This window comes from Gobius niger (genome assembly GCF_951799975.1).
Source record: "Gobius niger genome assembly, chromosome: 17".
Taxonomy (NCBI): Eukaryota; Metazoa; Chordata; class Actinopteri; order Gobiiformes; family Gobiidae; genus Gobius; species Gobius niger.
The window spans coordinates 15,029,899-15,051,301 of record NC_136868.1 but is presented as its reverse complement, the minus strand read 5'-3'; the positions used below and the strand labels follow the sequence as shown (position 1 = coordinate 15,051,301).

Below are 21,403 nucleotides of genomic sequence, written 5' to 3'. Positions count from 1 at the left end.
TGGGCCCGATGACATCATCACATTCTAGAACCTGCAACCCAGCAATTCGGTTTTTCAAACATTGCCATGGAGACGAGCTGGTGACGACCTGCTCCCAGCAAAGTTATTAAGGCAGAGCTTAAGATGCATGTTTTTTCAGGTATTTTTCACCCATAAAAGCACCTGAAGGTTGAATAAATGCTTGTTATGTTCTTTTCAATGAGTCAAATGTTATGCAGTATAGACCCTTTAATTGTTTGTAAACATTCTGGGCTTAGCTGGAGGCAGGAAGCTAGAGTCCTATCTATTTCCATTGTAGCTGTTGCCATAGTAACGATAAACAAATGTCTAACTGTTGTTGAAAATATCAGATAAACCTTGTTTTATCGTCTCAAATGTCATTCCTCCACAACAGGACCACATTTTTTAGTTGTAGTTTTACACTTATCATCGCAAGTTTCAGTTTAATCTTATTTCTCTGGATCACTTCCTGCCTCCAGCTGATGTCACTGATGATAGATGCAGACGGCATCTTGTCATAGAAGGGGGCGTGGCCTTGCCGAGGGGGAAAATCGAATCTTTAGAGGAACACAATTTTCACTCTTTTTAGCCATTTTCTGGTGGAATATGAACTTATTTATCACATATAAATAAAGTCAAGTGTAAATCGGGCCCATGTGGATATTTTCTCACAGCAGATTGTTCAGTAGAAGTGAAAAAACGGCAGTTGTAGCTAGCCGTTAGCATTAGCCCGATGCTAACATGTAGCATCATGTTAGCATTCTCCGTTTTTTTATGTATTTATGGGCTGTAGAACTACTTTGCTCCTCTCCATGTCCTTGTATCATAATTTAGTAGAAAACTATATTTATAATTCAGCGTTTGTTAAAGCAGTTTTTGAATAATTAGAGAAAGTTTACATTTTTTCAAAATTGTTTTCCCCCTTAACTGTTTTCAAACATGACCATATATGGGCGATTCCCAATGTGAGCCGCGAAAGGGTCTATGGCTTTATCGACTTCTTAAAGCTTTTTACCTTGTTACATTGTTGTTCTCTCATAAAAAAATATACTTATAGCTGTTCCTCGATCCAGTTGTACATTTTTGAGTAATCTTTGAATTCCCAGAGGCTGTTCTTAGTATCGCGGCTGCAGGGCAAGCTCCTCCTGTGGTCCTACATATCTAGGAAATGCACTCCTCACCGCTTGATCTCTTGCCAAACTTAATTCACGGACTAAACACACTCGCCATGGCTTCACTACAGCCTTTTTCTCTTCATTGAAACAGCAGCAAAGGGAAGCGAAAGCAGGAGGGTGGGAGGGGCTTATATGGGGATCGGTTATAAATCAGGAAATTAAACAACTGAATCTTTTGTTTCAGCTGTTTGAGATCAATATTGCATTTTCTATCCCACAAAGTAATAATGACGTGTTTGAGATTATCACCAAATAACTGGAAAATGGATTGCACCCCCTCTTCAACAATTCCTCAATCAAATGTAATGATGCGTGACTGCCGGCACACATCAAAAGACCAGTTTTTATTTTCCCCGATCTATACACAGTAGATAAAGCGTTCTCACGAACAGTCTTTCATTTCAGATACGGAGGGCTGTGAGCATTCGTGGAGGAAGTTCCACGGCCACTGTTACCGGTACTTCAGCCGCAGACACACGTGGGAGGACGCGGAGAAGGACTGCAGGGAGCACAGCGGGCACCTGGCCAGCATCCACAGCGCCGCCGAGCAAAACTTCATCAGAGGTACCGATCTCTACATCACACTTTATAAAGTTGAGGAAATGTCTCTAAACGCCTTGTTCTAAAGTGATTGCGCAGCCCAGCAGTGTTCAATTAATCAGCCTGATAAAGTGCCAATCAGGCGGCTAAGACAGAGACGGAGTTGTTTTTGGGGGGTTGAAGACGGAGAGGGCGCTCAAGGTGACAAACTTTGAGAACAAGACGGCTACATTTCCCAAGTTATTCCACGTCGTATGTGTGGGTTGAATTTAAATCAGATTATTAAAAGGTTGAATAGATTTGACATTTAAATTGAATGTGTAAACAAAATGCAAATCCTGGCTATTGGCTCTGGGTGTTGTGCTATTATTCACGCTCTCAGCCAAGTTCTGAAAGAGGAAATGGGCGGATGAAAGGTGGCATTGGCATAATCATCTTTAATATGCCTCAAATTAAGCCTGAACAAACAAGTATCAGTTTTATTGTTAATACAGTATTGGTTCAATTGAAAATCATGTTTGCTAGAGACATTGTTTTGTCTTTTTAAGTACATATTCAGTGTCGATCTATTGGGATTCTGAGTTTTTGGGGATAACAGCAATTCAACCTGAAAAGACTCATAGAAACGGAATGACGGTATGAGTGTTTTATTAACGAACATGAATCATTATTGGGGCTCAGACCCCGGCGGAAGACTGAACGAACGATATGGAGTGCGTGGCTTTGACGAATGATAGCCATGATCTTCCCCCGAGCCTGGACGCTGGTGGTGGTGGAAGAGACCTGGGTTGGCCACTTGATGAGCGGAGCCGAGGAGGAGCCAGGCGGAGAAAGGAGTGGAGGAGGGTCGTAGCACGGCTGGCAGAGGCCTGAGTGATTGACCAGGGAGCTTAAAAAGGGGAATCCTGAGCGATGAACGGCTGATGAGGGGATGAGCAGCTGCGGTGATTGGCTGTTGTGAAGGGGCGGCTTGAGCGGGGTCCGTGATTGGATGATTGGAGTGCGCTGCCGGTGATGAGGTGATGAATGAATGCAGCTGGTAGGTCCTCCAAGTTGAATTTACGCATAAGCTTCATAAATACTAAATAACTAATTTCCATGGATATTTCTTGATCAATGAATAGACAACATGGCAAAAAAAGCAGAACCATAGTAGTATTCTTTATTCTTTATGGAAGAGTGAAGAAAATCAAATTGTCCACTGTGCTGGCACCAGAGCGTACAGTATCTGAAGCTGCCAGAAAAGGGCAACGAAAGACTAAACAAAGCTTTTGACGTTTTTATTAAACAAAATGAAACAAACATGCCCTTCCACTTCATGATACATAGCCATCAAACAGTCTCAGTGACAGTCTGCCGAGCCACCAATCATCTGAGTAATGAAAATAATCGAGTGTTTATTCTGTGAGCAGCTGTCTGTCCCCTGTGCACCTGCTGCCTGTGCATTAAAACTGCCTATAGTGTGTCTGTGTCCCGACCTGTTATTTTGCATGAGCTTCATGCCATACCACAGGAACGCCTAACCTTTTTGTAAAGTTCAAAACAAAAAGTCTATAGTTTTATGCTCAAACATTCTACAGAGCGGTGTTACACAACAGGGGGTGCATAGGTCCTTAGGGCGACATTAGCACTAAACAAGGGGGAACTTTTTTTTTTTTTAGATATCTGAATACTATTTTGATATTACTCTTTCATTGTGTGTTGTAGTGTTTTTTAACTAAGTTTTGCCTGATGATTTTGAACATAAACGATTACATTAAGTAAAGCAAGTAGGTAATATTAACCTTTTATAGGGCACTCATTGAAATACTTTGAAATAAATAATTTCAAATTAAGAGTTGGGGGACATAATATAACATTTTTCAACATTTTTCTACATCATGCAGAAAAAAAAAGTGAGCAAAGTTACCATATTTGGTTCATTGCCCATTTAGTGTTAAAAAAATACAAAAGGTGTATATATAAAATATACAAAAACTACTTTCAGGTCTCGGTGGGTCCTGGTATTCAGTAGATGTTGTGTTTTGTGATATGGATTTGAATGGAATTTTGGTTTGAAGGATCACACCTGTCATAGGTAAGAGTTTTTGTAATGTGATTGTGCTTTACGAGCAGAGGGAGGGGTCAGTCACCTCCAATTGCTACAAACATTCTACTAAAAATAACTTTTGGCAACATAACATAACTTTTGTTTTTTTGTCAAGAAAACACTGTAAGTATGAATAATAGGTGCAACGGGCATGTCTAAATTCGGACAAAACGAATGAACTTAAGGTATAAGTGAACAGGGCTATGATCAAATATTGTGCCTGCCTTTTTCATGCTGTAATTTCACTTTTTTTCACTACGTCCTCCAAAACCAACACATATATCATCACTTAGCACAATTATTCACCAATAAAATGTGTGAGTTTCATCACCCTAGTTTTGAAGTTGCGTTAGAAATGTACCATGAATTTAGCCAGACTTTTTCAGACTTCAGAGAAAACAGGAAGTTGAGAGCGCGACAGGTCTCCACTGATTGGTCAAATGCAACAGAGGTGGGACTAGTGATGTAGGGTGATCTCTTCTGATTGGCTGATTCAGACTACATGATTCTTTACCTTACTGATGTGCAGCAGGGAGGCCATATGTAAAGTGTGCAGAAATTACCAAGAATAGTCTCTTGCCCTATACAGGGTTAAGTAAACCATTAGCAATGTTTTTGTTGGCTGCTTACTTCCTAATTTACCTAGAGTTTGAAGGTGCCCTACAAAAATAATAAACAACATTCTCTTGAAACTTGTAATGAAATAGTATTCAGTACATTCTTTTTAACCTGAAGTAATTCCCTCATAACCCCCAGGGATCCCCTCACTGCGTACCGTTACCTTCTCTCCCAATAGCAGCACTTGGTTCTTGTGCCTCCTCTAACCCTGTGATAAATGACTTTTGCTCTCAAATGCATTTATTGTAGTTCCTCCAGAGTAAAAACATACCCCGAGGTACTTAGGTATTAGTGTATCCGTTTTGTGTCACTAAACGTAGCTGTAGGCACTGACAGGGGCCTCTCCGACACTGCATTTAATACACTGTCACATTATTTCCTCGAATCCAATTTGTTGCGGAAAAAGGTGACTCCTTCGCCGTAGCGAGATGTAGCTCCGTTTCTGCCAAGTGACTATGTCGGACAAAGAGCTGTTAGATTTAAATTGTTGTTGATTTGTGTTTGAAAAGATCCTGCTTCCAAGTGGCTTGGTGACAGAAGCGGGTTGTCGCCTATGTTTTACTGCCGGCTTTCTGTTATCCCCTGGACTTAAATGTTTGGCAATGGATAGCTGTTTGTCAGTGCCAACGACATTAGCATGCTAATATCCGCAAACATTTTCTTTGGTCGCCCGTAAAGCTTCTTGCCTTTACCCCCTGGCATTGATCCACTGCCACTTGTGTTTCGCTAGGGCCGGCAGCTTCACTGTTCTAGCCCCACCTTCTGTTTCAAGCAGCTGCCAGCCCGCCACCATCCATCCACTGGCCATCTTTCTTCTTCAACGCAAGCACAGTTTCCCCCAAAAGTGTGTGTAATTGCCTTGAAAATGTACGACTCCGCCCCCGCGATGAGGCGCTGGAAGCCATTAAGGGGATTAATGGGCCTGCTAATAATGTTAATCAGATAGACTATGATTGAAATTCCCTTACATATGTGAGAGAGGAAACATGCACGGCTCCGCAGCTCAGAGAGAAGACACGATTTAGCCAGAAACGTGGAAACTGTGTTCTTTTTGCCAAATAATATATTGGTTTTCTTCACAAACCTAAACAAAAACAACAGTCATTTAAGGAGAAACTATTTGTAAATGGACTAATATAAACTAATCAAATGTATAAACAAGATCCAAGCTCCAAATGAAACGGTTGGAATTTATCATACACTGCCTGACCAAAAAAAAGTCGCCACCTGGATTTACCGAAGCAAACAGGTACGAGCCTCCTATCGGATGTTTGCTCCATGGATGATTGTCTTTCAGCTGCCAACGCGGAATTTAAACCCAACTGCATAAAAGGCTTTAATTTGCAAGAGAGCATTAACACTCTAGAGCAGTGGAAGAGGGTGATATGGTCCAGGTTTGCCCTGTTCCAGAGTGATCCGGGTAAAGAAGAGAGGCAGGTGAAGTGATGCCTTGTGCCTTCTGTCCCAGCCTGTGGGGGCAGTGTTATCATCTGGGGTTGCTGCAGTTGGTCAAGTCGAGGCTCAGCAACACTAGCCTAGCATAAAGCCAGACTTACTTTGTTTATGTATTTATAAATACATATAAAGACATTCTGGAATGGTAATAGGACGCAATTTCCAAATCGAGACTCAAGAAGATCGCAGTTTGAACGAGAGCGTACCATTCAAACACAAAACAACCTACGAATTGCCATGATTGTTTGTAGTCCACACGTCCAGTCGAGTAAATGTTCCTCAGAGCAGCTTCTTGCCGTGGCTTTAAGGACAAGTCCAGCTCATTTAAGACAGTGGCCGCCATCTTCACTGTTTTGTTTACGGCCTGGAGGAGCACTGGTGTTTGATGGGAAATCCTAGTGCAGAAGATGACACCCGTGTATCTCTTAACATTGAGGATCAGCAACACCAAAGAAGGTGATTTACCTGGACATCGCGAATGACCAGGGTATTCCATCAATGGATTTATTCTTCCCTGATGGCACGGGCATATTCCAGGATGACAAGAGCATGAGACATTGTTTTCACACATGGATTGGCCACCACAGAGTCCAGATCTTGACCATTGAGAATCTTTGGGATGTGCTGGAGAAGACTTTGCACAGAAGTCACACTCTCCCATCGTCAATACAAGATATTGGTGAAAAATGAATGCAACACTGGATCTTTTGACATTGCAAAAGCTTGACTGAAGCAACACCACAGCGACTCGGTGCTGTAATCACAGCTAAAGGCGATTTAACCAAATACTAGAGTTTGTGACCTTTTTCTGGGATGACTGTTTATTCTGGCAGGCATTGTATCATTTTCAAGTATTCAAATTCAACATCCCAGGTGTGGTCTTAAAGGGTTCAACATGCCATGGATTTGGAATAGTGCTGTTTGTAACACTAGCTAAATCTATTACTGTATATAATGATTGAAAAAACAAACAAAAACTCTTAAATGGTAAGACTAAAATGAAACAGAATGTGTTTGTCAAAATGTATCTTGTCCTGAAACTGAGCTTGTGCTATATTCAGACAAGGATCTCGTCAGTAGCAGAAACAGTGGAAGTCATTAAGGCTGATCGCTCAGTGCTGCGACCTCCCTGCTTCACTTGCTCTGCCCGTTGTTAGAGCCCCACACACGAGCGCATGTCCACTGGAGGATAATGAGCTGTTTGCTTGTGTTAAAACTGTGCTCAAGACACGCTTATACTACATAAGCTGTCAGGGGCTTTGGTTGAATTAGTTTTTCTAGTTTATTTTGTTGCTCAATAGAATCACAACAATATATTTCCCTAATAACTTGAAATTCACTGATTAATCCTAGCATTAAGTCCGTTAGCAATAGCATCAAAGACAACACTTTATCAACTTAAATTATGACAAGCAGAAAGGAATGGGCTGGACCAACTTGCTGCTATTAGTCTCTCTGGGATTGACAAGGACAAAATGTTGATGGCTCGATAACTGGGTCAGAACATCTTTCAGACTGTAGCTCTTGAGTGTTTTCCCATCTGCTGTAGTCCCAAAATGAAGTGTTGTGTAATCTCAGCTCAGCGGTACAGTGGTCAGGGCTCTTGCATCCCAGCAAGAAGGCTCAGAGTTTGATTCACGAGCTGAGTTGTGTATAGTATATGTGGAGTCTGTGTAGATTTCCCCCGAGCACTCTGGCTTCCTCTATCACTGAAAACATGTACAGTGGACTTAAAGTCCAAATAAGTGATGCTGATCAAGATTATGGATCAAAACAAAACAAGTATAAGATAAAACAAATAAAAACAGCAACACTTTATAATAATGCTAAATGAGTTCATGCATGATTTTCATGAAGTTATGCATGAATTAATGCATGATTTCATGATACATTCATGCATTACTAAATCATGACTTCTCAGAAACAAACATGTTGGTTCATGGATGACTTCATCCCTGAATCAAACATCTAACTGTAATGAATGTATATGAAAATCTTAACATAATTCATCATGATCATGAGGGTCATGAATCCCATGAATTCACTAAAACGGCAATGAAATGACTATAAAATGATCAACCAATCATGATCATGAGGATCATACATGAACATAAAGACTCATAAGACAGAAATCTACTTGCATATTATGGACAAGAACACAAAGTATGATTTTACAGGATAAAATCATGAATTTATCATTTGCTAGTCCTTAATTCCTCATGATTTCATGATTGTGTCCCTCAACTAAATAATATACCGTACAGTATTACCAAAATAAATGTAATTTATACTTCATGATTATGAATAAATCATTAATTCTTCATCACTTCATTTTGATTGTGTCCAATCAAACTAAAGTGGTGCATTCATTACATTAGTTAGACGTTTGATTCAGGGATGAAGTCATCCATGAACTGACATGTGATCATGTTTGACCCTGAGACGTCATGATTTAGTAATGCATTAATGTTTCATGAAATCATGCATTAATTCATGTACCGTTATTAGGAAGTGTTTCCACAAAAACTTTATATTGGGCTATTTTGTTCATAAACTGAGATGATTTTTTCTCATTTACATTTGTCCGCTGTGTCTTGCAGGTCTGAGCCATGACAACACGTGGATCGGCCTGAACGACCGCACTGTGGAGGATGACTTCCAGTGGACCGACAAAATGGACTTGGTAAAGCACTATTTAAAAACTTTGCTTATCGCTCATTTAAACTCTCTCTTTCTAATCGAGTGAATCTGTGATGTAGAAACAGAGATTGCAGGCGCTCGTTATCTCATCAGGGGTTTTGCGACGGAGAGAAAGAAATGAATTCATTAATTACTCTTCTATTATGGTGCCAGAGCGCTCTTTGTTTAGTCTCTAGTGAAATTCCTATGATTACATTGTTTTTACTGTATATCTTTATCTATCGTCCATGATGAAAAATGCCATGTTTAGTTTATTATGTGGATACAAAGAATAGTCCAGATTGTTGTCTGTCTGTGTGCTGAATATACATTAGAGCAGTTTTCAAATTGTTGGGGAATCAGACCTCCAAGTAACAGAAGTGTGAGTACTGAGAGAACATTTAAGTAATTTGCATATCGGTTGCTTTTTGGTTTCACACATTGACAGTATAAGGTCAACCTTATACTGTCAATGGTTTCACTTCATTTTCTGAAAACTGTCCTATTAGTCTTGTGCAAGAATCTGTCTTTACTGAAAATGGAGATGAAGCTGTATTTTAGCTGCTGTTTCTGTGTGCCAACTTGTTTTTTCTCCCAGTGTTGCCGTTTTAAAAGTTTGTTGTTGCCAAAGTTTAGCGTAAAATCCGTTGGGGCAAAAAAAATGCAAGTATTCATGTATTTTTCTGTATTATGCTTTGGCAGCAATACGAGAATTGGCGTGAAAACCAGCCCGACAACTTCTTCGCTGGAGGAGAAGACTGCGTGGTTATGATCGCTCACGAGAACGCCAAATGGAACGACGTGCCCTGCAACTACAATCTGCCCTACGTGTGCAAAAAGGGAACAGGTGAGAGAGGAGTGGAGTGACAGGGGAGCGAGAGGGAGGAGAGAGGGGGAGAGAGGCTTCTATAAGTGATTAGGATGACTGACAGGCAGAAGGCAAGAGACTCTGGGAGGCATAACTCAAAAACGGGGTATAAATCCGTGCAAGTGAACTTAAAAAAACAAAGATGGAAGGGCTAAGACGTAGTTAGGGAGTACGACCGTTTCCTGAAAATGCCGGACTTCTTTGAGGCTGGAACAATAGATAGAACAGATAGAACTAAAGGCATTCATTTTTAGTTTCTTCAATCAGTGTTTGAACTTCAGACTCACTGCTGCTTCCATTGTGCACAGTCATCTTTTCATCAGGTTTTTTTGTTCCTTTTGTGATCATCATAGATAGAGGATGTGCACTTACATTATTTTCATTCTAAAAATGAACACTCAATGTTCTGGACTGAGGTGCTTCGCGTACCGAGTATTTGCTCATGTGCAAAACGAGTGGCACGTGCAAAAGTGGATCTGCGGCAGAGCCATTTGCGCTTTGTTTCCTCACGCAGCATTCTTTCGTTTGCATAATGTCAAATTGTCATTGAGCTCTTTCCCAGATTTCACTCGCTATTCAGCACTTGTCTTGACAAATGAGCCCCTGAGTGTCAAAACAAATGATAACAAATTTAATAACTCAACACTCAATTGGCCTGTGTCGCCATGTTGTGACATCATCTGCGAACCCTCTCTAAGTGTTGGATCAAACCATACGCTGTCTAGCAATGTGATCTGCAGGTTGTTCACATTCACATTTGCTCTTTGTAGTTTGCTAATTTTACTATATGTACTTTGACTGACAATGGCAATGAAATCCATCCTGATTCTTATTCTGAGGTAGTCACAGAGGTATTGTACTGATTTGTATAAAATAACAGGGCACTGGACATTTTACAATGCATTGGCCATGCTACACGATGTTCTCTCGGCACAGATCCCTCATGCATACACTAATAGCTCAGTGTGATGTGACCCAAAATTACCTAAAACCGTTATTGTAAAACAGAAGGTAGAGAGGTAAGTTGGTGAGTTGGAAAGAAAATGATGTCATGAGGAGGGGATACAGTGAGACAACTAGAAAGACTAGTATGAGCCTTAGAAATGGTAATAGCACTTTCTTAAAAACAGTTAAAGCAGAAACAAACTCATGCCCCCCTTCTTCAGCTCCAGATCTGTAGTGAGGCCACGACATGCCCCTCTGAGAGCTTGTTAGAGCCTCTTTGGGCAATACATTTGCATGCATGTCAGATTTAAACCAATGGCTACAAAATGGATACTGTATATTAATAATTAGGTGGACAGCAGTAGACCCACTGTGTGTTCGCCGGGAGATACTGGAACTTTGCAAGCAATACGAGGGTCTGCTGGCTGAAAACGAGGAGCAAAGAGTAAATACAACAGAAATCTGGAATAAATATGCTGAAATAGAAGTGATGGAATTACACCAGAAAGTAAACTGTTGTATTTGACCTGGCTGCTCGCTTTGGAGACAATAGTTGGACCATATTATAGGAGGAAAAGGGGTGAACTGTGAAGGGAGCTACCTGCTCTGGAGAACAGATAGCTCCCTTCGAGACCAAATGAGCTGAGGCCAGGTAAAAGCTAATTCATTATAAATGTATGAACTATTACTGGAGAAATTCTCTTCCTCCTGAGAGAGGAGGTTTGAAGCAGCTGGACCTGTCATCTCTCCTACGCTGTCAACACTTTCCCTTCAAGGCCACGGAGCAAAACCAGAGAAGGACTGAGCTCCTTTGGCTCATATTTTGCATAACATTGACTTTCAGGATCGTAAACAACCGCACACACATAACCCCCCAACCACGTGCCCGTCGTTCTGCGTCTTTCCTCAGCTCCACCCCCCCGGTCAATGTCCCCAAAGAAAAACTCCCAACACCTGATCTGGTGTACTGTGTATGTCACATGTCTTGATGTTTTTTAATACGTTTTTATCTTCTTTTGTAAGGCGCATTGAGTTTCCCTGTGTACGAAATGCGCAGTATAAATAAACATGCCTTGCCTTTCCTTGAAGTAGTGAACACAGTAAGTCTTGATTGAAAACAACACCATATATAATCAATGAAAGTAGAAGTTCAGAAAGTGCCGCCATTTCCTTCAAGCTAATTGCAATAAATTGGGAGCAGCACTTGTCCCGTTTAAAAAGTTTTGTGGCTGTATCGCATTTACATTTATAGGCAAGAGAAAGTTGCACTTCATAATAACTATGAAAACTTTTGCAATAACATTATACCGTGAATCCATTTGTTGAAGAGATATATAAATGGCGCTGGGCCGTCTCTCCTTTCTCTATCAGATGATTACATGAGCCTTTGTATGGAAACACGGCGCAGTTATCTCCGCATCAGGCCCGTGGGTGTCTGATGAGCTCGCAAACACACGACGGGCCGTGAGACTGCAGAGGGGAGCCAGCGTGGTGCCGTAGAGCTGAGATGATAACAGCCGACGTTACATGGGGTTGTGGTGAGGAACACAAGAAGGCCGCCCCGGGGGAGTGGGGGAGATGAAAAGACAGTGCTGATTGTAATTGACTGATTAGGGTCAGGAGAAGGCTGAAGACTCTACAGGGACTGGGGACATTTAGCGTCGACGCTGGTGCAACATCGAGCTCGCCACGGAAATACTTTGAAAATTAAGTGGGCTGGAGTTGTATGAAACACGATTGCTTTGAAATCTCTGTGTTTGTAACCAGAGACTTGACATATATCGGCTTCTTGATATATTGAATTAACTGGAGTGACTGTCCATTAACGTTTGTGGAATAGGAGTAGAAGTTAGTTTAACCTCTTAACCCCCCACCTGAATCGAGCACATTTTCTCCAGTCTAAATCTAAAAGGTTCTTGAAAAAAAGTGACAAGAATGAGCCGAGAACAAAAGAGACCAAAGAAAAACAGAAATGTGACGGATTTATGTGTCGACAAAGCAACAAAAACGCTGCAAACGAGCAACAGAAAAGTGAGGGGAAAAAACCAATGTAAAAGTGACAAAAATGTGCGACAAAAAAACGACAGAAAAGTGACTCTAAAGCAATGAAAAGGTGACCAAAAAAGAGCAACAGAAAAGCAATGAAAAGAAATGTTGAAAAAGCCTGTAACCTTTCAGATTTGGGAAAAGCTGAAACGGAGAAAATGCACTTGGTTAAGGCGGGGGTTAAGAGGTTAAAGCCGGACACATTTGTGAAAGTGCAAATAGAGAGGCCTATATTTATTTATAACTAATGTTGGATGAGCACTGATCCTGGTCCTACAACTATGAAATGGAGACAGTGACTCAGATGTTAGAGCCTTAAACTGTATTTTGTAGTGCAGACTGTAGTTGTGTCCTTGGGCAAGACCAAGGTGGTTGATGACTGTGTGAATCGATTGAGTCAAACTCGTAAACCACAATACAAGTGTGAGCCATTAGCGTGATCTTTCCAAGAGCTTGTGACCATGTTTTTGCTTTTAAATAAAAGGCCTGGGTTTAATCCTGGCTTTACTTAAGGCGGCAATGCAAGTTCTATTTTATGTTCTGAAGTCAGAGTAAACAAACAAACAAGCTTTAGGTTTTATAATAACATAAAAAATATATTATAAAAACATCCAAATAAACAAGAGGATGTCATGAATCAGTCATTCCAATAATAGGCTTTTCTTAGAAAATATAATTGCTTGGTGTCGTTAATCTTTGGAATGGCTGTGTACCTAAGACTGTCAGTTTAATTAATTACTGTTTAATTTAAATCCAATGGGCAGTGGGTTTGTCATTCTACAAAATAAAGTCTGTATTTTTAACCAAATATGTTAAGAGCGGATTTGGGGAATTATTCAACTGTTTAAATGGGTTTTGATGTACAGAAATAGTCCCTCTCATTACTATGCATATCGAGAAATTGCATGTGTTTTGGTAAAGCAGGTCCATTGATGCATGAAGTCATTGTTAGGTCAAATTTGAATATTTCCACTGTAGGTTTACATGGTGAGAACAGTGCTGCTGCTCCTCATAAACACATTATTATTCAGGACGCATAGAGAAGAGAAGCACTTGGAGCCAACACTGTCGCTGTCTGAGATTTATCCACATGATCCTTAAATACGTATTAAGGACATGATCTCTTTTTCTGAACTTGAGCTTCAAGTGCTGCAAGAAGTTTAGGTACTTTAGGTGCTTCGATTTGTAAGGAGTATGCAGCACCTTGATTCATTTGTGCATTGGAGTCTGGGAAACAAAAACAGAATATTTAACCATAGATTTGTTTGCATTGATCTTTTCATGCAAAACATTATGACATTTGTCCTTTCACCCACTACTTTGTTCTCATCGTGGCTTTTCAAGGTTAAATTTAGCTTTTTTTTTCTATTCACTGACACTATGAGACATCACAAAGCCTCACAGCCACTGACTCTGCAGCAAACATTCAAAACCTGAAGCCAACCACTGCCTCCCCTTAGTTTTATAGTCAATAACACAGCACTGCTTCCAAGTGATGCTACCTCTGTTGCCTTTACCTCAAATTGCCCCAAGAACCATCTAAAAACATTTAAATGTCTACTGTTCTCTGACTGGTTTTTCCCCTCTGGCAAACCATGTAATTCAGAATAAGCCGCATAATTACATGTGAACATTGCTATAGAACATACATGTTGTTATGGCTACACATGCCCTATTGATTTCACACACTGTTAAATATTCAGTCTGCGCTGTGTCAAGAAGGTTTTGTTATAAATAAGTGCTTCTGTCTTCACTGTTTTTTATTTATTTTAGTCTTCGACAAGTTATTGATCTGTGCTAGTTTTGAACTGCAGCTTTTGTCTCAAGGCCATGTAAGCTTGGCATGGATGTTCACAAGCTTATTGTTATGGCCTGAAGGAACAGCAACTACTTTAACCCTCATTTGTGATGTTTGGTCCATTTTTATGACAACATTAAAGAAGAATTGTACTTTTTTCTATAGTGAGAATTTAACTGTTTTCACAGACCTTTACTAGTGATTGTAGTTATTATTCATATACCACATCTTAAAAACGATTTCTCCTATAATTATTATTATTAGCTGTTTTTTTTTTCCATGTGCTGTATGTATTTATTATGCGCTGCTGTTGCTGCCTCCTCTTTCCAGTTTGTAAGCCATTTCAGAAAAGATACAGCAACCGCATTTCCCAAAGTGGATTTTGGTAAAACTATAAGCCCCTCTGTCAGCGCTGTCCTTGTACGGCTTTTTCTCTACAAAACACCTTTTCCATTCCATAAAATCGTTCCCCCACTCACATCCCCCAAGTTTAGTGACATTTTCTTTTATCCCCTCTTCAATACACTTGAGTCCTCCCACCAAATCACGGAGCAAGTGCACCTATGAAAGCTCCTCTTAGCCTCTGCTTTGGTTTAAGCCGCTGATTGTTGTGAGGGGAAAGGTGATGGGCCTCTTCTATGAGAGAGGATTATTTTCTAAACACTAGCATCACACCTTTGATTGTGGAAAGAGAAATCACAGCGTAACCGGCGTAGACACAAGAAAGAAAAGAAACGCAGTGGGCATTTCCATGAAAATACATTTTTCTCAATTTAAAAATGTGCTTTTGTAAAATACAGATCCACAAAGAATGGCTTATTAGGTGGATCATGTTGATGTGTCGAGTATAAAGGTCTACATTTGCAGTAGAATAGAGCTAGGACTCACGTATGGCCCTTATATACAGTATGGCTCCATGGCGACAGCCATGGAAGACCCTTTTTCTTATGTCACATCCTGTGTCTTTTTGATGGATGCAAAATATAAACAATACAGCAGAAAAAGTATAGGTCACATTTTTAACTAAAGGTAATTGTGTTAAATACGCTCTTGTGACATAGTGTAATGTCATTAACATTAATACCACTGCAGAATAAAACAAGAGTTTTAATGTGACATGCTTGGAGATCAAAACGTTCCTGCGCTGTCTGAAATACAGGCAGGATTACTCCTGGGCATAGGCGACACAGGCGGCCGCCTAGGGTGCCATCTGTTGGAGGAGTGCCAAATTGCACTTTAATTTTTGAACCTCATGCTCCTTTACAACATCACCCATTTTCGGACATGCTGTAACTTTGGAACAGAAAGAGATAGAGTTTTGCAGATTTTTTGTGTCGAAAACTTGAAATTTCAAGGTTCCAAATGACCCTTCCTTGGTCCTTCAATGCCTCTGGGGAGCCATGTAACATTGCAAATTGGCTAGGGCCGGCCCTGCTGAAATCCGAAAGTCTGGGCTTTCTCTCATCAGAAAGAACTGACGAAGTACGACAACCACATGTTAACAAACTGAAGTGAAGTCAATTGATTATTTTATGTCTCTTTTATTGTCCAGAAATCCTGAAAGGTTGAAAACTAACAATTAGTTGTGAAATGCTCTGCCACTTGTTAACATTGATGGCACAACTTTTTATTACAAAAAACAATTCCTCATACACAGAAACGGTGCCTTTCCAGGAAAAGTCTGTTCAAGAACCATTGTTCAGGATGTCATGGCTCATTGTGCTATCAGCAGGCATTTGTATGGGGAGCAGGTACATGATGCTAATGGCGAGCTAATTAGCAGCCTGCCTTTGTCACAGCCGATCCAACACTACTGCAACTAATACCCACTAATTGGTGCATTGCCTTCAACTAATGTCACAAAATAATTCCACTTTCACCGGCGCTTCTCATTATGTACATTTCCACACTGTATAGCACAATACCACTAGCCGATGGTAGGTCTTTGAGAGTAACAAGAAAGTAGCGTTGAGTACATCATGTTTGTAGTTGTTGGGGTGATCTGGATACAGAGACATGAATGATGCAGACGACAGTGGGCAGGTGGGACTGGGCTGGACGGTGTTGAATTGAAACCACTATTTTCATGGAAGCCACTTATTGACAGTGAATACCATCAGACAAGTATTCAGTCTGCGTACATCATACATCCAATTGCCATACTTGTACATCCTTAGTTTCCCCGGGAACACCAGAGGGATTTGTGATACTGAAAGCTGAAAAGCAGTAATTGATTGTGATGGAACCAACCATTTACAAGCAATATGATGCTTGATGTTTTGTTTATCTAGGCGGGCCTTTGTGTCTCACTCTCTACATCAGAACACGGTCATTCATTAAAGCACAGTGATTAGCATCCTTCAAAAGCCCTTTTAGCTTTTCACCTCCAACGATTTTTTTCTCACCAGCTCAGGTTTCCAAATTGCCCCTTGTCTTTTTAGCGAGCCCTGAATTAGCAAGAGATCTGCTTCCTCTTCTAAAAGCAGGTTCAGTGTCATGTCAAGTCAGAAGGCACAAATGAAAATACAAGCAGGTCAATTAGGCTGTGGGAGTTTACATAATGTTAGTCGGCACACAATGCTAAAGAGGGCCCAGGTGCAGGAGTGCCATCTGCAGGTCGCGGTGGTACTGCGGGCCCACCTGGCACCTCCGCTGAGAGGCTGGCAGCGCTGACTGTAAACTGTGAAGACGTGAGAGAGAGCGCCTGCCATACCGCGGGCTCTGTGTCTGTGTGTGTGTGTGTCAGCTCGGAGCGAACATTTATCTGATTCTGTCGTGGAGTTGTTATGTGTCAAAAAGAGCCTGGACTTTGACCACCTCCTACTCACTCACGCGCTCAGACAGCCCTCACTCGCCTCCAGACATTTGAGTCACTTTTTAAACAGGCCGGGGTTATACAAAGTGCGAACACAAACAGGGAAACGGCATGTTGTTAGTGTTGTGGATCTGCGGTGCATTTCATAACGTCTGTTTTTAAACATCTGAATGCTGTAATTACTGAGTCCAACAAGCTGTAATTATTGATGCGACTCGGACTATTTGCATGTCGGGCTGTAAAAGATTACATTCTAAAGATGGTTTGCTCATTCATTGGGGAAACAGCTTCTTCTTGGCCATAACCCCCCAAAACAAGGCAGCATTTAGACTGCTTGTGCTTGTCCGGCTTCCCCTACCACTAAAACATGTACAATAGGTGAATCCTCCAGGCAGGTGTTCCTGACCATCAGCCGGGCTCCACATCTGGAGATGGTTCATCAAAGGATGGGCCAAATGCAGAAGACAAATTTCCATACGGGGACAATAACGTACACCTTGACCTTACCTTTAACTTTCTTGTGACTGGTTACAAGTAGTTAATTCATGCTGATTTTAGCTAAATTAAAGATTTTACACAAAAAGAAAGAAAACTGCAATTGGATGAGACAATAAAAGTCTAAACCTATTTCATAATATGATAGAGAATTAGTTTTCCTGGGAAATGTTGTCAGTCTATCCACGCCTTGTGTGATCTGATTATGCCATCTGACTCATTGGCATCTTTTACTTTGCTTTTGGATAGCACTTTATTTTACACTACCTTTGACACATTGTAAACTAAATTTATCACAATGTAATGTTCTCTGTAACAATGTGTAATAACTTGTACCTATGAGTTACACAATGGAATAATTTGTATTTGTAGTTTGTAGGTACATAATGTAATAAGACATAACTCTAACCCTAGCCTTAAGCCCTAACCCTAAGGGTCTCGTTTAAGTTTAAGTTTAATGGTTTTGTATTGCCCAATATCACAACAGACGTTGCCTCACAGGGCTGCACCGAACATTAAGGCAATAAAACAGAGCAATAAATATGACAATGTAAAGTTCAGGTGAATGAAGTATCCAGGCAAACATAATGTCCAATAAGTGTTGGCAGCAGGTGGCGACGAGCAGCCCGGGTGACCCCCGTCCTTAGACTCTCGAGCACGGCAAGGAAAAACTCAAAAACCCGGCGGGAGAAAAGAGAGACCTTGGGGAGAACCACAGAAGGAGAGATCCACTCCCATGGACTAGAAGGATCCCTCAGCAGACGGGCCGTGATCGCAGACCGTCCGGTCCTCAGATTTCAGAATGCAGGGTTCCTTGTGTCTATTATATTATGTACCTACAAAGTACTAATACAAGTTATTCCATTGTGTATCTAACTCATAGGTAAAAGTTATTACAGATTGTTACAGAGCACATTACATTGTACTAAATTTTGTTTGGTGCAATGTACTGGTGCTGTAATATAAATGCACAGCTGAGGTTAATAAACCCTCTTCATCATCAGACTTGATGAGATGATCTCTATACTCTGTCGACTGCTCTTTGATGATGATAAGCCTGAAACTGTCTCTTGCCTTCCCTTCACTAACTCAGACTAAGTATCTCTCCAACATTGTGAATTAGTAATCCGGCTAAATGTAACTAATGAACCCTTTAAGTTGTCAACAATAACAATACTTGGATGCTGTATTATTCTCCCGATCAAACTTCTGAATTATTTATTCATGTCTCCATTTTGTCTCTGCAGTTTTATGTGGAGCCCCGCCCCCAGTGGACAACGCCTTCCTCATTGGTCGAAAGCGCTCTCACTACGACATTCACTCCGTCGTGCGTTACCAGTGCGCGGACGGCTTTCTGCAGCGCCATGTTCCCACCGCCAAGTGTCGCGCCAACGGCAAATGGGACCGTCCCAAAATCATCTGTCTAAAATGTGAGTGCCATATGCTTAAAGGTCATATATTATGAATTATTCCATTTTTAAAGTTCTTTTGGAGACACTTCCCATATTGTTACATTATTTATTTCCACGTTTATTTAAATTACGGTAGTGTATGTAAATAAACATTAGCAGTGTTTTTCATTTCTGAGCAAGCGCCTAGATTTGTCACTTGGGGGTGAAGCAGTTTACATAAAGCTAAAAAAGATTTAATGGAAATTTGAGTAAAATAATACAAATATATGAAACTGAACTTTAAAAATACAGAGCTGCACAACCTCATGACCATCCCCGAGTTTGGAATGAACAGACAATACACACAAGTTGTAAAAACACCTACATTTACGAATGCAGTCTCCATCCTGGGAAGTATGATGCCACTGTCCACCACATAGTCTTGAAATATTTACCCATTTGTGTAAAACGCTGCTAATCGAATAAATGTAAGGCTTTTGGGTAGTCCTGTCACTTGTCGTTTGTGTGCATAGCTCAGTATAGTCTAAAACGTCTATACGCTTATCCCTGTAAGTAACAGAGGATTCTTCACGTTCAGTCTCTGTCTCATTATTAATAATTGCAGGCAAAAGTCTTCAGCAATGGGAGCCCCATTGAAAATGGGGATATTCAAAGTGCTGGGGCTCCTTTGAAGTATTTTGCTTGAGGGAGCTTAGTGGAAGCTAAATTTTACAACAGGTTAGAGGGTCGTTGAATACAAAAGATGTCCAATCCATCTGTAATGTGCCGACAAATCCTATAAACAGGTTTTAAGATATGATTTATGTTCAAAATATTCAGTAATTTGTTCTGTCTTTTTCTTTCACTTCTATTTGCCACAGCTTTGATGAAATACAAAAGCATCGCCCTATTGTATATGATAAAAATGTTTTGTATTTTGAAAAACCCGTGGCCCTTATCATTTTCTGCAGGCTGAGTATTTGTTGGCAAAATTGAGAAAGGGAACAGGAAATTTGCCAGCACAAAAACAGGCTCATGGCTACAGTGTGGGTGGATAAGAAATTCCGTCATTAAGTGAATATACTATAGATCCTTATAACCAATGTTGTTTTACTATCCTTGTGTCACCTTGTTTCACCTCTTCCCACATCTTGTCAGTGATTGATTTTCCTGTTGCTTTTTCCCGTCTTGGGCTTTCATCTCTGCCTAATAAATCTTCTGTGCGTCCGTTGTGTGCAGCGCGGAGGGCCCACCGCTACAGACGCCACCACCACAAGGGCAGGAGGGAGCGCAGGAAGCACAAGAAGCACGGGCACAGAGAGGGCGGGCACCACGGGGCGGAGCAAGGCCACAGCCACGGCCACGGCCATTTCTGAACCAAAACAAAATAATCCAATCACACTCAACCGCTCACTCCTTTGTCTCCTCCTCCTCTTTCCTGCTGCCGGCCGCCTTCCCACCTCCGACACCTTCTCACCTGCGTACCTCCGCCCATCACTGCTCTTGGCCCCGCCCTCTTGCCCTGCTGATCTTCGCAGGCGTCACCAGACAATAACAACCCATTTCTATTCTTTCCATCCTTCAAGTCTGAACCGTCCACTGGAGCTCCATGCCACCTCCAACACACGGGCCTGTACCGTATTCTCCTGCTTTCGACGAAAATATCTCCTCATTCCGGACGCTCTTTGGGAGACCAATGCTTGGACTGTAAATAGGGACAACATCGCTATAACGTCGACCGGAGGCGTCCATGTTTCGAGCCTATTTTTACAAATGTTAGATGTTGATTTTCCTCGACTTTGCTGCTTTTAGGTTTTCTCGCTCTTCGTAAGACATTGTAACTTAGATTTGCTTTGAATCAGAGGCAGTCGTGATTGAATTCTTTGAGTGTTCGTAGCGATGTGTTTTTTCATGTCAGTGTGAGACAGCTGCTTTTAGATCAGAGGCCGAGCCGCCGGAGGTAAATGGACAATGTTATGTCTCATCCCTTCATCGTTCCTCGTTATATTTTATACCGTAGAAGTTCTCCGATTTGCATAGGTTTTTTTCCTCATGGTAGCACCTTGTCGTTACAGCAGTCCCTTTTCTGTTTTCATCCACGTCGTTTTGTGAATGAGCCATGGTTTTCTAATGAGTAAGAATCTGGATGGATGACTTGCAATCATGACTTTTCTTTTTAACCTTGATTCTGACTTAGCTTATTATGCTACAACGGTTGTGACAAATACCACAGTTTCCTAGCAGCAGTAACAGTATGTGTTGCTTTATAACAGTATTAAATGAAAACCTATCCAGCAGTGGGTGACAGGAGGAGGCGAGGGATTCGACTAAGTGATTTTGAATTTCACCCCTCAACCAGGAGGCTTTGTCTGCATTGACTTTTTACAACCTCTGTTTTTATGGAACATCTCTGGATGACTGAAAGGGTATTTCTTGTAAACTAACCCTTTTCTTGGCAACACAGTAAAAACTAGGGCTGGGTACCATTA

The 21,403-nt window shown here is 41.1% G+C and overlaps 1 protein-coding gene across 1 annotated transcript in view; it reads left to right on the top strand.

Moving 5' to 3' along the window:
* ncanb (neurocan b) overlaps positions 1-20,305 on the top strand; it is a 171,140-nt gene extending 150,835 nt beyond the window's left edge. The window contains exons 11-15 of the mRNA XM_079574668.1: positions 1,581-1,739; positions 8,478-8,560; positions 9,259-9,403; positions 18,771-18,953; positions 20,154-20,305. Of these exons, the coding sequence (XP_079430794.1) occupies positions 1,581-1,739; positions 8,478-8,560; positions 9,259-9,403; positions 18,771-18,953; positions 20,154-20,290 (707 nt within the window). The 3' untranslated portion in view covers positions 20,291-20,305. The remainder of the gene's footprint in view (positions 1-1,580; positions 1,740-8,477; positions 8,561-9,258; positions 9,404-18,770; positions 18,954-20,153) is intronic.
* The last annotated feature ends 1,098 nt before the right edge of the window (positions 20,306-21,403 follow it).